Raw genomic sequence first — 12,943 nt, forward strand, 5'->3', positions numbered from 1 at the left:
TGGCGGGCTCTTAGGAAGATCCATGTCCGTGTACCAGCCAATGGTTCATCTCTTCCTCGTCAAAGTCTGGCATATGTACATGCCAGTACACAGTACTTAAAACAAGTCTCTGGTCTCCTGAAAACTGGTGTCACAAGTCTACGTAACAATTCAACGTCTTATGATGTTGTACAAGGTATGTGAAGAACTGAAGATTATTAACTGCTTGCCTATTCGGGGAGAATAAACTTTACTTAGCATCCTAGTTTTTAACAATAATATGCCATATATAGTATGTGTAGGAGAAGTTAAAAAGAAATTGTATTTCCATGTTTCCCACTTCACTACTCTCTGTTTTTGTACAAGAACTTCAATAAATATTGATTGATCGTTTGGTTCTGTCATTCAGAAACATACTCGTGTAAGTTAAGATTGAAAAGCTTAGCTGAAGATGATGCCATTGTGATGCAACCCGGATCTGGTGAAAGCCATGTTTTGTATGTTCTGTTCCCAACTCCTCTTTCCACTCTCCCAAAATCACTTGGGGAAACTTTCCATATCTGTGATGTCTGACAAAGTGTATGGAAATTCAACAGCTTTCCTGACAGTCGTGGAGATGATCTGATTGTTGAGATCCTTGATCCGATGGGGAAGGATTTTGGGCGTGTGCTTGTCCAACTAGCTAATATTTCTGAAGATTCAGTAAGTTGCTTTGACTTGCCTTTTTAATTTGTTGCTATGTTTCAAATGCTTCTAATGAAGAAAACATACAGGCTGAGAAAGTTCGCTGGTGGTCTGTTTTTCGTGAGCCAGAACATCAACTTGTGGGCAAACTCCAGCTCTATATTGACTATTCAGCAAGTTTTGATGATAACAGCCATTTGAAGGTGGGTTAACAAATGACTCATTATATATTCTGTTAGTAATCTCTCTTCTGATTTGCGCTCTGTAAGTGGATTGGCATTTCTTTGTTGTATACTAAGAGACACTCGAGCAGTCCATTTCCTTACCATATTTAAAGCTTTATCTCGTACAGCAATAGCCTCTTCTCTTGTTCATATTACTAAGCTGTTTTGGCCAGAAAATATTATCTTACTATAGTTGTTGATTTTAGTCTTGATAAGTTGTTATGGCTATCTTAGTGCTAATTTACGTATTTTCAGCTCCTCATTCAATTCGTTCATTTCTAAGTCCATTAATTGAAACGTTGCTCAAAAATTTGAAGATATATCTTCTATCTTCTGAAGATTATGTTTCTGAACACCGATAAAACTCATTGTCTTGTGTTCATTTGATTTTGGTGTATTGATTTCCTTTTTCATCTTCCTTTAGTGTGGTTCTGTTGCGGAGACAGTCGCATATGACCTAGTCCTGGAAGTGGCCTTGAAAATGCAGCGGTTTCAGCAAAGAAACTTATTGTTATATGGTTCATGGAAATGGCTTTTGGAAGAATTTGCCACCTACTATGGGATTTCAGATGTCTACACCAAGCTTAGGTATACTGTACTCACTTTTTGTTAATTCTTATTATTTGAGGGATATGCTATAACTCCGTTTTCTCTATCTTGCTTGATCTGTTGCTTTAGATACTTGTCCTATGTAATGGATGTCGCTACACCGACATCCGACTGTCTCCATTTGGTGCATGACTTATTAACACCTGTCATCATGAAGGGAAATGGCAAGAGCGCCTTGAGTCATCAAGAGGTACATATGCACTCTGCAGTTATCTGTTATTAATTTAGTTTGCGGGTTTTTTTTGTGTGTGTGGGTTTTGGAGTTACGTATTTCTTGCCTCAAGTTAAGGGACGGACATGATATGACGCTAAAGTTAGCTTGTTTACGTTGATCATAATACTTGACTTTAGAGCACAACACTAGAAATTTTCCTGTGTTATTCACCATTATATTCATAGGTGTAAAATGTAAATACAATGGTGAATGACAGATTAGAATCCTCGTAGTTGCTAACGGCATATTTAAGCATCAGACAATATCTAATATCACCCAAGTTAATCTGTTTGCTGTTGATTTTTTCTTCTTTGGAAGCATAATATTACTTTCTGCTTATGACTGCTTAAGGATCTTTATTTTGTGTTTTTGCTTTCAACAGAATCGGATCCTGAATGAAATCAAGGACCAGATAGAGCAGATTCTGAAACTGGTCTTCGAGAACTACAAATCTCTTGACGAGTCTTCATTTTCTGGAATGATTGATGTGGTCAGTTCTGCATCAGGAGTTCCAGCGCCAGCGCTCACTCCTGCTGTGAAATTGTACACGCTTCTGCACGATGTCTTGTCTCCGGAGGATCAGACTAATCTTTGTCATTATTTCCAGGTATAGCATACAGCCTCTCAATTGCCGTACCTTACTCTTGATCAGCCATTTTTCTCATCTATTTGGCATCATTTCAATTATAGGCAGCAGCAAAGAAGAGATCTAGAAGGCACTTGTGTGAGACAGATGAGTTTGTTGCTAATAACAGCGAGCCCAATTTTTGGGATACATCTGCAATGTCCTCTGCTTACCAGAAAATGACTATGGTCTGCAAGAATGTAAAGAATGAGATCTATACTGATATTGAGATCCAAAATGAAGATATACTTCCCAGGTTAGTATGCAAGTAGAACCACTGTTGTACATTATGTTATCAAATTTTCTGTGATTGAGATGTTTAGATGTGTGTACTGCACTTAAAGCTCTTGTAGAATCTTCTAGCAGCTGCTGATTTCCCCTGTGTTTGTTATATTTTTATATGCAGTTTCCTTGACCTTCCAAACCTGTCAGCGTCTATATATAGCACTGATCTCTGCAATAGACTTCGAGCATTCCTTGTTGCATGTCCGCCCTCGGGCCCTTCGCCAACAGTTGCAGAGCTTGTGATTGCAACTGCAGACTTTCAACGTGATCTTTCCAACTGGAACATTAGGTAGGTTGTTTAGATTATTTGATTTGTTGATTGTCTGTTATTTTTGACTGTCATCATATTTCAATTTACAGTCCTATCCAAGGAGGTGTTGATGCAAAAGAGTTGTTCCATCTATATATCATGATTTGGATTCAAGATAGACGCCTTTCATTACTTGAGTCCTTAAAACTTGATAAGGTATGTATACTGATACTTTTTGTGAGGTTTCCTTCAGATTTCTTTTGTCTTCGATTTCAAATCAAAGCTATGGATAAGCAAAATTAGTTTCCCTTGTCTCTCTTTCCTCAAACTAACTTCTTTTACGGAACTGTCATTCAAGCAGGTAAAATGGTCTGGAGTCAGGACACAACATTCAACAACTCCATTTGTTGATGAAATGTATAAGAGGCTGAACGAAACCATTCAAGACTATCACGTTATCATTTCCAGATGGCCAGAATATATCTTTGTTCTGGAGAGTGTGAGTTTAGCTGTTCCTTGATGCTTTTTGATTTTGCGATTATGAAAATATTGCGTGTACATACCATTGCATGTTATAAGCTTACAACTTCATTACATGTTTGGTGTGAATAGGCTGACATTGATTGTATTTCTTTAGGCCATTGCTGATGTTGAAAAAGCAACTGTGGAAGCTCTGGAGAAGCAGTATGCAGATGTCTTATCACCTCTCAAAGAAAACTTGGCTCCAAAAAAACTAAGTTTCAAATATGTCCAAAAGCTGACTAAAAGATCTGTGATTGCGTATGTAGTTCCGGATGAGGTGAGCATAATGTTCCTACATTTTTTTCCAAAAAAGAAAGATTTGTTTGCTGAGAAGTTTCTGTATCTGCTTGGTGCAGCTGGGTATTCTATTAAACTCCATGAAGAGGATGCTTGATGTTCTACGGCCTAATATAGAGACTAAATTTAAAGTATGGTCGTCATGCATCCCTGATGGTGGGAATGCAGCTCCTGGTGATCGTCTTTCTGAGGTGACAGTGATGCTCAGAGCCAAGTTTCGTAGTTACCTTCAGGCTGTGGTTGAAAAACTTGTAGAAAATGTGAGTTTCCCTTAACTCTTTTATTTCCTTGCTATTCGTATGTTATAGGGCTGAAATCTTATAAAAGAAAGAAGCTGATTGATATATGTTTTCAGCATCAAAATAAGAATGATTTGTAGTGTTTGTTCTTGTTTTGTTATCTCGTTGGAAAGCATGTTTGAAAATTTCCCTTTTATTATGTGCTTGTGTGGTAATCATTTATTTTGTTTCTTTTTAGAGCAAGCTACAAAAGACAACAATGTTGAAGAAGATTCTACAAGATTCTAAAGAAAGCGTTGGAGAATCAGACATCAGAAGCAAAATGAATAACCTAAAGGAGCAACTCACCAACACAGTGAATCATCTACACTCGGTTTGTGAGACACATGTCTTTATCGCATTGTCTCGAGGATATTGGGATCGTATGGGGCAGGTAACTATTTTTAATGCCCTATCCTGAATATTTGTTTTGCGGTGTTGGAGAGCTAACTCTTCTTCTGTGCGTGACAGATTGTTTTAACCTTTTTGGAGAACCGGAAAGAGAATAGAGCTTGGTACAAGGGTTCTAGAGTTGCTGTCTCTGTAAGTGCCAATAAAAACTGCAGTAACTTAAATTTTATGAGTCAAGACTTCACCTGATCTTTCAATATTATGTGGAATGATGCGTATTTTCAGATATTAGACGATACATTTGCAGCACAGATACAACAGCTGCTTGGCAACTCGTTGAGAGAGCAAGACCTGGAGCCTCCTAGATCGATCATGGAAGTTCGGTCGATTCTTTGCAAGGACACTGCAGATAATAAAGCCAAGTCATTCTACTACTAAGCATCGAACAGCTAAAAATGCTGTAAGGTGCAGATCTCATTTGCTCGTCTGCTTGAAGCTGCAAGTATTTTGCTTGGTGGAGCAAATTGTCCAAACCTTCAGAAAGCTTTAGACGTATAATAAGAGTACAATGGTTACCACATTTTTCTTTAGTACTAAATGTCAATATATTACAAGACTGGCATCACATCTGACACGAGTTAACAACACGATGAAGTAAAGTTTACTACAAAACTATTTACCAAATTTGAATGAACGTGACAAAGTATTAGATTCCAAAAGTTTAAGGACAATAAATCTGATAAATCTTTAGCAAAGCTGATAAGCAATAAAGGAAGTTTCAAGGCAATCTTCCGGAGTTGTATTTAATGTCAACGATGCCAATGGTGTTTCAAAAGTTATCAGAGGCATCCCGATTTAAGAGTTATATCACATTATAAGCATTAGTATTGTTGTTAATAAGAGCTTATCACACTTGACTTCAGAACAAGCTGGCAAATCAAATTGAGAGATCAAACGAATCATTAAGATTGCATGTTGAGGATACAATGGAAAAGGGAGGAGGGTATCACAGACAGAGATTGAAGAAGCAACAAATGGCATATGTACAGAGATTAATTAAATGATATATAGAACATTGCCAAGACAAGGCTGTTGTAAGGTACGATCAAGTGTCTATACTTTCAGACAAGCTTTGATATAGCCTGGCACGACATCCAGAAGGCTTTTGATGCAATACTCAGGATCATCGGGTTTTGATATATCCTGTTACCAATAAGGGCAATTAGATTAAGTGAGACAATGTCAAACATTATTAAGACATGCAAACTAATGACAGGATATAATATTAAAGAGGATTTTTTTTTGCTCGATGTACCCTATCGCAGTTGCGCTCCATGATGCTACATTGTAAATAACTTTACTTCCCTCCCACGCTTTACGAAGCTTCCCTTTTCTCTTCTTCACTGAAAACATCGTGCTAAGTGCTACAATGCCAATTCATATGCAAACTCTTAGTATCATAAGGAGAAATAAGTGTCACCATCACTAGCACCCAGTTGGAAAGGGAGTTTTTAGGGAATTGAACAAAACCTTAGGCTACTACCTTTTTCCCCCGAGAGAATAACAAAGCAGAAATAGGTACTGGTTATTGTAACAGATGGAAGTTCAAGATTTACCTTTCTGAAGTTGATCAGGTGATATATCCTACACAAAGATATCACTCAAAATAAGTTTTGCATGAAAAGTCGATGAGACATTCATAACTCGAGACATAAAGCAAGATATGATTGTACCTTAGTCTGCTTAAGGGATGATAAATATGTAGCCATGAAACAAGCGATACCGTCTGCTATATCTTCTTCCCTAACAAGGACATAATCATCTTCCGTTTGACCCAAATATTCCTCACCCCATACATCATCTTCACTAACTACGTCCCAAGAACTACCATCTTCTGCCAGATTCAACAACTTATATCAGTGTTTATCTATGCAACCAATAACACATACATTGACAACAATCTTCTTATTGAGGTAAAACAAACAAACAGAAACTTGTTACTTACCAGAAAGATCTTGAGGAACTGAAACTTGAGCTAATTCTATCCTTTCACGAAATTCATTACATTCAACTCTAGACTTGATGAGATCATAAAACTGCACAACAAAACAAAGAAGCATGTAAAATCGAGTCACGAGCTTATCTATTCGAAATTAAGCTATCCTCCATCACAATCCTACGAAATAAACATGTATATGTAAACACATACGTTATCAGCTTCAGGATCTCCTGGATCGGAAGAAGAAAACGACTCTTCCCTGTCCTCATCCTCCTCCGGTGATTCACTCTGTTCGCCGCCGTTATCATCGCCGGAAGGACTAGGATTATCGGTAAGTTCAAGCAGCTCAAGAGCTTTCTGGCAATCCGCAAGCAATTTATGCAACGTCTTACGCTTGACACGAATACTATCCAAATCGATGCGATTTCCTTTGTTCTGGGTATCATGGGACAAGCTAGAGACCTCGATTTCCATGGCTGCTGCGAAATCGGAAAGATCTGCTGCTCAAAGAGAACGATTGAAGACGAATTGATTCTTCTGCTCCACAATTTTTTCGCCCTTGTTGAATTGGCGACCCTATATAATTTATTTATTTCGACCAAGAAAAAAAAAAAGGAATAAAGGAAAAAAAAAAAAGAGTCGTAAGTAGTAAGACAAGAAGCAACTAATTTTGCTGAAAATAGAATCTAACACTATTGAAGCACATTTAATATTTTTAAAATTATTTTAATTACTTTATAATTTTTATTTCAAAATATATTAAATCAACAAGCGTAATGATTTAAGGAAAAAAAAAACAATTGACCAGCATTAAACCATAATTAAAATTAACGTTTACTTTATTGCTGATACACAGATGGCATTCATGGGAATATGATTATCCCAAACGGTGACTAAACAGAATGAAGACGTCCAAATTTTACATATTTCGGAACTTAAATTAATGTACATGTTTGTCTAACATGCATTGACCAAAACTAATAATTACAAATAATATATAAATGTTTTGAGAAAAACATGACCCAATACGGCGGTAGTGCAAGGCCCAGCCCAATAAGAAGAACCTATATAAAAAGCGGCGGTACTCGCACACTTGTACTGTAAACCCCAAAACATTCACAGAGTCGTCGTGATCTGTCTCTCAATTCATCCGCAGTCCTCCGACGAAACCATGGGCGATAATAACACGTTGGAGAGATTTGTTCACAAGCGTAAGATCTCTCTTTCTCTCTCTATATATATGTATCTTTCTCTTTAATATATGTCTTTGATAGCATATCTAATCGGATCTAGTTTATTTTTTGTACGTCTTACCTCGATCGGTGTAGATGGTAAGACATGTGTGTTTTGAGATGTCAATGATTACCCAATCCCAGATGGTCTCGATCCTGCTTGGATTTACCGAAGTATGAAAGAGGCTGTCAAGAAGCATGGTTGTGATGCTGAGGTGTCGTCGACTCATGCTTATGCTGATGATAATACGTTCTCGGATGAACTGCGTCGTCAATGTTTGGATGCTGGATTCGAATTCGAAGTCTTTAGCCCAGGTGAGAATTTCAATTTTTAACTCTTTGTTAAATTAAGCTCTTCGTTTCTCTTACATATATATATATATATATATATATATATATATATATATATATCTGTAATCTAAGATATATCCGTTATTGATATTAGGGGGTGATCATGCGAGACACTGTACCATGCATTGTGACATGGTGATGTGGGCATTCAAACATCCTAAACCTCCTTTAAATCTGATTGTACTGGAAAAAGTAATCCATCTCCAAGGCAATCGCGAAGGCGATTTTTATACTTTTATGAGCGCTTTGCGTTTTAGTCGTCATGTTGTTCTCTTTTCCGAAGAAAAACAAAAATGGCCTGGTGCCCCCTTGTTTACTAGCATATTTGATGGAGCAAACAATATTAGCGGAAGCTCTCAACGTAAGCGGAAGCTAGCTAGTACGGCTGTTTCCATAGACTAACTATTGGTCCCCTTGCAAATCTTCCAATGTTGTTGTTTGTTTTGGTTACCATTGTGATGAGGGTTGAAACGTTTATATTATTTGTCTATCTATAATGTGCTTTTGGACATAATAAATAAGTGGCCCTGATCCTAATCTTCATCATTCTATTCCACATGGCTCTCTTGAACTAAAGAATAAGCTTTGGAGACTAAACATAAATTAAGGAAATTATTTTATAATTTTTATTTATCTAATTTATAATAAAACGGAAGTACACAACATTGTTTTGTAGACTATATAATTTTAAGGGGCATTTTCAAAAATACCTTTTTTTCCATGTCTCTTTATAAAAATACCCCTTTATGTTGATCGTTTTTAAAACTACCCCTATTTTATGTACAAAACGACCAAATTACCGTTTCTTTGAATGACAACAAAAATGTACAGACACCAAAATCAAAAAAATTTACCGCCAAAAATGAAAAATTTTCCCGACAAAAATAAAAAAAATTCCCGCCAAAAATTATTTTTTTCCTGCCAAAATCGAAAAAAAATTCCCGCTAAAAATTATATTTCCCGCCAAATTTTTGAAATTTATACCTTTTAAAAACCTTGTAAACGCTTTTAAAAACCTTGTAAATTCGTTTACAAGGTGTTTAAAAACCTTTAAAAACCTTGTAAATTCGTTTACAAGGTGTTTAAAAACTTTTTAAAAACCTTGTAACCGCTTTTAAAACCACTTTTAAAAGTTTTTAAAAGCGTTTACAAGGTGTTTAAAAACCCTTTAAAAACCTTTTTTAAAACATTTTGAAAACATTTTAAAAACCTTATAAAAACCTTGTAAAAGCGTTTAAAAGATGTTTAAAAAACCTTTTAAAAACTTTTTAAAACCTTTTAAAACTCTTTTAATAATCTTGTAAACACCTTATAAACTTTTTTTTGGCGGGAAAATTTTTGGCGGAATATTTTTTTTATCGAAAATTTTTATCAAAATTTTTTTGGCAGAAAATTTTTTCGAAAAATTTTTGGCGGGAAAATATGTCGGAAATTCTTTTGGCGGAAAAATTTTGTTTTTCTTTTTGTTGAATAAAATATTTTTTTATCTAAGGGTAAAATGGTCATCAAAAATTAAAAGAGGGCAAAAATAAAAATGACCAAAAAAAAGAGTATTTTTGAAAAGGGGTATTTTTAACAAATTCTCTAATTTGAATAAGTTGGTTACAAATATGTTATTAACTAATTAGATTATATAATATTAAAGAGAATATTCTAAAGAATCATTTGATATCATCTAACTTACCATATTAATTTTTATTTAACTATTCATCCATATTAAAATATTTTGGTATTTAACTTAACATATTAATTTGTTAATTATCATTATACTTCACCTCTCATTTTTATATGAGTCTATTTTGTGAAACAAATAATTTATTATATTATTTATTTCTGGATATACCATAAGTTGAATTTTTAAAAACAAATATAAATTGTTTAATCCATAAAATATTCAAGCTTTAGTAATATTATTCTTTAAAAATAATATCTATTGAATGAAGAATTTTACTGAGTAACATGTCAAAATTTGAATATTTAAATTCAATTTCATATTTTTGTTGAATTTTATAATTTTATATAATATAATAAACTTTAAATAATTTATTTTGAAATATTTTTAAAATATTGAAACTTGATATAAAAGTTAGAAGCTATAAACACTTTAAATTGATTTGTTATAGCAATGTCAATAATATGCCACTATAATATGAAAAAATTTCAAGAAACCAAATTAAAACAAAAAGTATAAAAATATAGTAAATTACTCATAATATAATAACTCGCTTTTAAAAACCAAATTTACAAAATTATGTCTTATAATGACATTCAAGTCATGATGTAAAATATACATTGTTGAAATAACTTCACATACATAAACTAATACAATATATTAAAATTTTATTTTAAAATATAAAATATACTAAATTTTGTATAAAATAAAATTTAACCAGTTATAGCACGGTTGCACGGGTACTTATCTAGAATAATTAACAATATAAAACTTACAAAATATGTGTCTTTTTTCAAGCCATCATATTTAGCATATGATTTTATTACATAATATTTTATCCATAAAAACTTTTAAAAACAATCACATAAATTCTAGTATTTTATATAAAAACTAGGTTTTGAACCCACACTACGTGTGGGTATATTTCATAGATTTTGATGAAAACTATATATGATTGATGACGGAAGTAAAATATTATCTTATAAAAAAATTAAATTAGTATTAAGGAAAAAGTTAAATTTCAGATACACAATTTTTTGAAATATAAAAATCAGTTATGTTATAAAATCAAATCTGATAAAAAAAAATCATGAATTTAAATCGACATCCAGGCGAGGCGAATTAAACTGATAACCTCATATATCCTAAACCATTTCTTTGACCACCAGAAAAACAAAACAATTTTATCATCATGAATTTAACTCGTTTTCATGTTTAATTGATCGTTAACACCTATGTTTTCGTGTTTTTTATTCAATATTTTCTTATTCTTCATATTCTTTCTTGTCATTTATATTGTCAAATTTTGTGGTAATCGACATCATTACTTTTACCGTCTGGTACTTCACTATACTCTTTTTCTTCTTCGTCCTCGTCAACTTCTTCACTTTCTTCCACTAAAAATTTTTTTTTCAGACTACCAAACAACTTGTTAATCCATCAAACTCCAAGAACAATATCATTTCTTTTCTCATAAAAATAAAAAATAAGATAAAAATAAAAAATTAATGAAAAATATCAACTTATCTATAAAATCATACACAAAAATATGTTTTATAGCTCATAAGAAATGAAAAGCACAAACGTAGATAAATAAGATAATTTATGTTTTACATAAATATTTATAATATTTTAAACTTTTAAAAGGTTTCGAAATATAAAATTTGAACCTTTTAAAAAGTTTCAAATATTTATAATATTTTAAAATTTTAAAATTAAGAATTATAATATCTAAAAACTTTTTAAAAGCTAAGAACTTTTAAAAGTTTCAATATTTATAATATTTAAACTTTTAAAAAGTTTCAATATTTATAATATTTTAAACTTCTAAAATTTAAAAATTATAATATTTAAAAACTTTTTAAAAGCTAAAAAATTTTAAAAGTTTCAATATTTTTAATATTAAAACTTTTAAAATTTTAAAATATTATAATTTATTTTTTTGAAACTTTTTAAAGTTTTAGTTTGATCAAATAAAAAACTGGATCAAACCGAATATACTTTTAAACTTGGACGCCTGATAAATCAAGCTTTCCTGCTCATTCATTGTTGAAAGCATATTAATCTTATTTATACTGGTTATGAACCATTGTCTAAAAATTTTCTAGCCGATGTGGGATATTGTGCATAGTTTTTTTATTTCCATAAATTTAAAATTTTCCTCTTTTTAAAATTTTTTAGAAATTTAAAAAATGTTAATGAATGACATGTCAAATCCTGATTAGTTGTTTAAAATAATTCTTAATATAAAAAATTCTGGAGATTTAAAAAATGTTAATTAATGAAGTGTCTAATCATAATTGGAGGTTTAAAATCCTATGTAGACGACTTTAGGAACTAATAGCTCATACTTTTTATTAGTATAGATTAATGAAATGAATTTCAAATCTAGTAAATATATTAAATCGACAAGCGTAATGATTTAAGGAAGAAAAAAAACCAGCAACAAATCATAATTAACCAGCATTAAACCATAATTAAATTAACGTTTACTTTATTGATGACACATAGATGGCATTCATGGGAACATATATCCAAACGGTGACTAGTACAATGAAGACGTCCAAATTTTACATATTTCGGAACTTAATTAATATACACTAGATTATGATCTGCGGTGCATGTGGGGTAAGTTTTTTTTTGTTTTTTTGTTAATATACTATTTTAATACTAATTTTGCTAATATACTTTTTTGTTAATTTTAATAATTTAATATATAAACCGTGGTATAATGCACAATAATTTTTCTTTACTATAATCTTAATTAAATCAGTTTGATTCGACATATTTTATATTGATGTTATTAAAACATTAAAATGAGGATTTATCCTGTATTGAAATATTATATTACTGATAGTTTATTTTTTAGTATTATTAATTCAATCTTGTAATGTCATATAACCCGTCATGTAATATAACTTGTTTGTGTAATTTAAAAAATTTAATATGTTTAAATATTTATAATTTTAAACTTTTTATTAAGTTTAGATATATTAGTTATAAATTATAAACTTTTTAAAATTTTATAATTTACTATATACAGCAAATTTACTATATATGTATATACAGTAAAACAATAGTATCATAAATCTTAAGACTCTAAGTCTATAGACTATAACACAAATTTGGATTATGAGGGAGGTCAGCTGACCCCCCCCTCACGGGCCTCACCTCTTGTCCGCCATTGTGTTTGATATAATTTTTTTGTTGTTCATACAGTGAATAACATATAGTTAAAGCTGAAAAAAATGTTAGACTTCATGAGAGCTGAAAAAAAAAGGATAGTTAAAGCTTGCAATAGTTGCATAAGTTATAAAAATGAATAGTATATTGAACCACCACCTATCACAAAAAAAAAAAAAAAAAAAAAA

General features: G+C 32.0%; 3 protein-coding genes across 7 annotated transcripts in view; 2 read left to right on the forward strand and 1 right to left on the reverse strand.

The window, feature by feature from the left end:
* LOC104717814 overlaps positions 1-5,012 on the forward strand; it is a 7,763-nt gene extending 2,751 nt beyond the window's left edge. Inside the window, exons 7-22 of one of the 4 annotated variants that reach the window (XM_010435444.2) lie at positions 1-175; positions 389-476; positions 576-681; positions 753-866; positions 1,312-1,475; positions 1,566-1,686; positions 2,093-2,317; positions 2,401-2,591; positions 2,742-2,909; positions 2,981-3,086; positions 3,229-3,369; positions 3,508-3,669; positions 3,749-3,949; positions 4,167-4,361; positions 4,439-4,510; positions 4,604-5,012. The exon at positions 1-175 is cut by the window's left edge and continues 1 nt beyond it. In XM_010435444.2, the coding sequence (XP_010433746.1) occupies positions 1-175; positions 389-476; positions 576-681; positions 753-866; positions 1,312-1,475; positions 1,566-1,686; positions 2,093-2,317; positions 2,401-2,591; positions 2,742-2,909; positions 2,981-3,086; positions 3,229-3,369; positions 3,508-3,669; positions 3,749-3,949; positions 4,167-4,361; positions 4,439-4,510; positions 4,604-4,756 (2,382 nt within the window). In that variant the 3' untranslated portion in view covers positions 4,757-5,012. The remainder of the gene's footprint in view (positions 176-388; positions 477-575; positions 682-752; positions 867-1,311; positions 1,476-1,565; positions 1,687-2,092; positions 2,318-2,400; positions 2,592-2,741; positions 2,910-2,980; positions 3,087-3,228; positions 3,370-3,507; positions 3,670-3,748; positions 3,950-4,166; positions 4,362-4,438; positions 4,511-4,603) is intronic. The other 3 variants (XM_010435445.2, XM_019231288.1, XM_010435446.2) reach the window with 3 other exon arrangements.
* LOC104717815 lies at positions 5,232-6,934 on the reverse strand. Of its 2 annotated transcripts, none has more exons than XM_010435448.1 (6): positions 6,528-6,934; positions 6,324-6,414; positions 6,052-6,209; positions 5,935-5,962; positions 5,634-5,742; positions 5,232-5,521 (listed from the first exon to the last, which is right to left on the reverse strand). In XM_010435448.1, the coding sequence occupies exons 1-6, from the start codon at positions 6,789-6,791 to the stop codon at positions 5,440-5,442; spliced, it is 732 nt and encodes a 243-aa protein (XP_010433750.1). In that variant the 5' UTR covers positions 6,792-6,934; the 3' UTR covers positions 5,232-5,439. The 2 variants fall into 2 exon arrangements, with proteins under 2 accessions (XP_010433750.1, XP_010433749.1); XM_010435447.1 differs by having other exon boundaries at positions 6,052-6,212.
* On the forward strand, positions 7,606-8,456 carry LOC104717816. Its single transcript, XM_010435449.2, has 2 exons — positions 7,606-7,864; positions 7,995-8,456. The coding sequence occupies exons 1-2, from the start codon at positions 7,726-7,728 to the stop codon at positions 8,300-8,302; spliced, it is 447 nt and encodes a 148-aa protein (XP_010433751.1). The 5' UTR covers positions 7,606-7,725; the 3' UTR covers positions 8,303-8,456.

The sequence above is a fragment of the Camelina sativa genome, chromosome 10 (assembly GCF_000633955.1).
Source record: "Camelina sativa cultivar DH55 chromosome 10, Cs, whole genome shotgun sequence".
Lineage (NCBI taxonomy): Eukaryota > Viridiplantae > Streptophyta > Magnoliopsida > Brassicales > Brassicaceae > Camelina > Camelina sativa.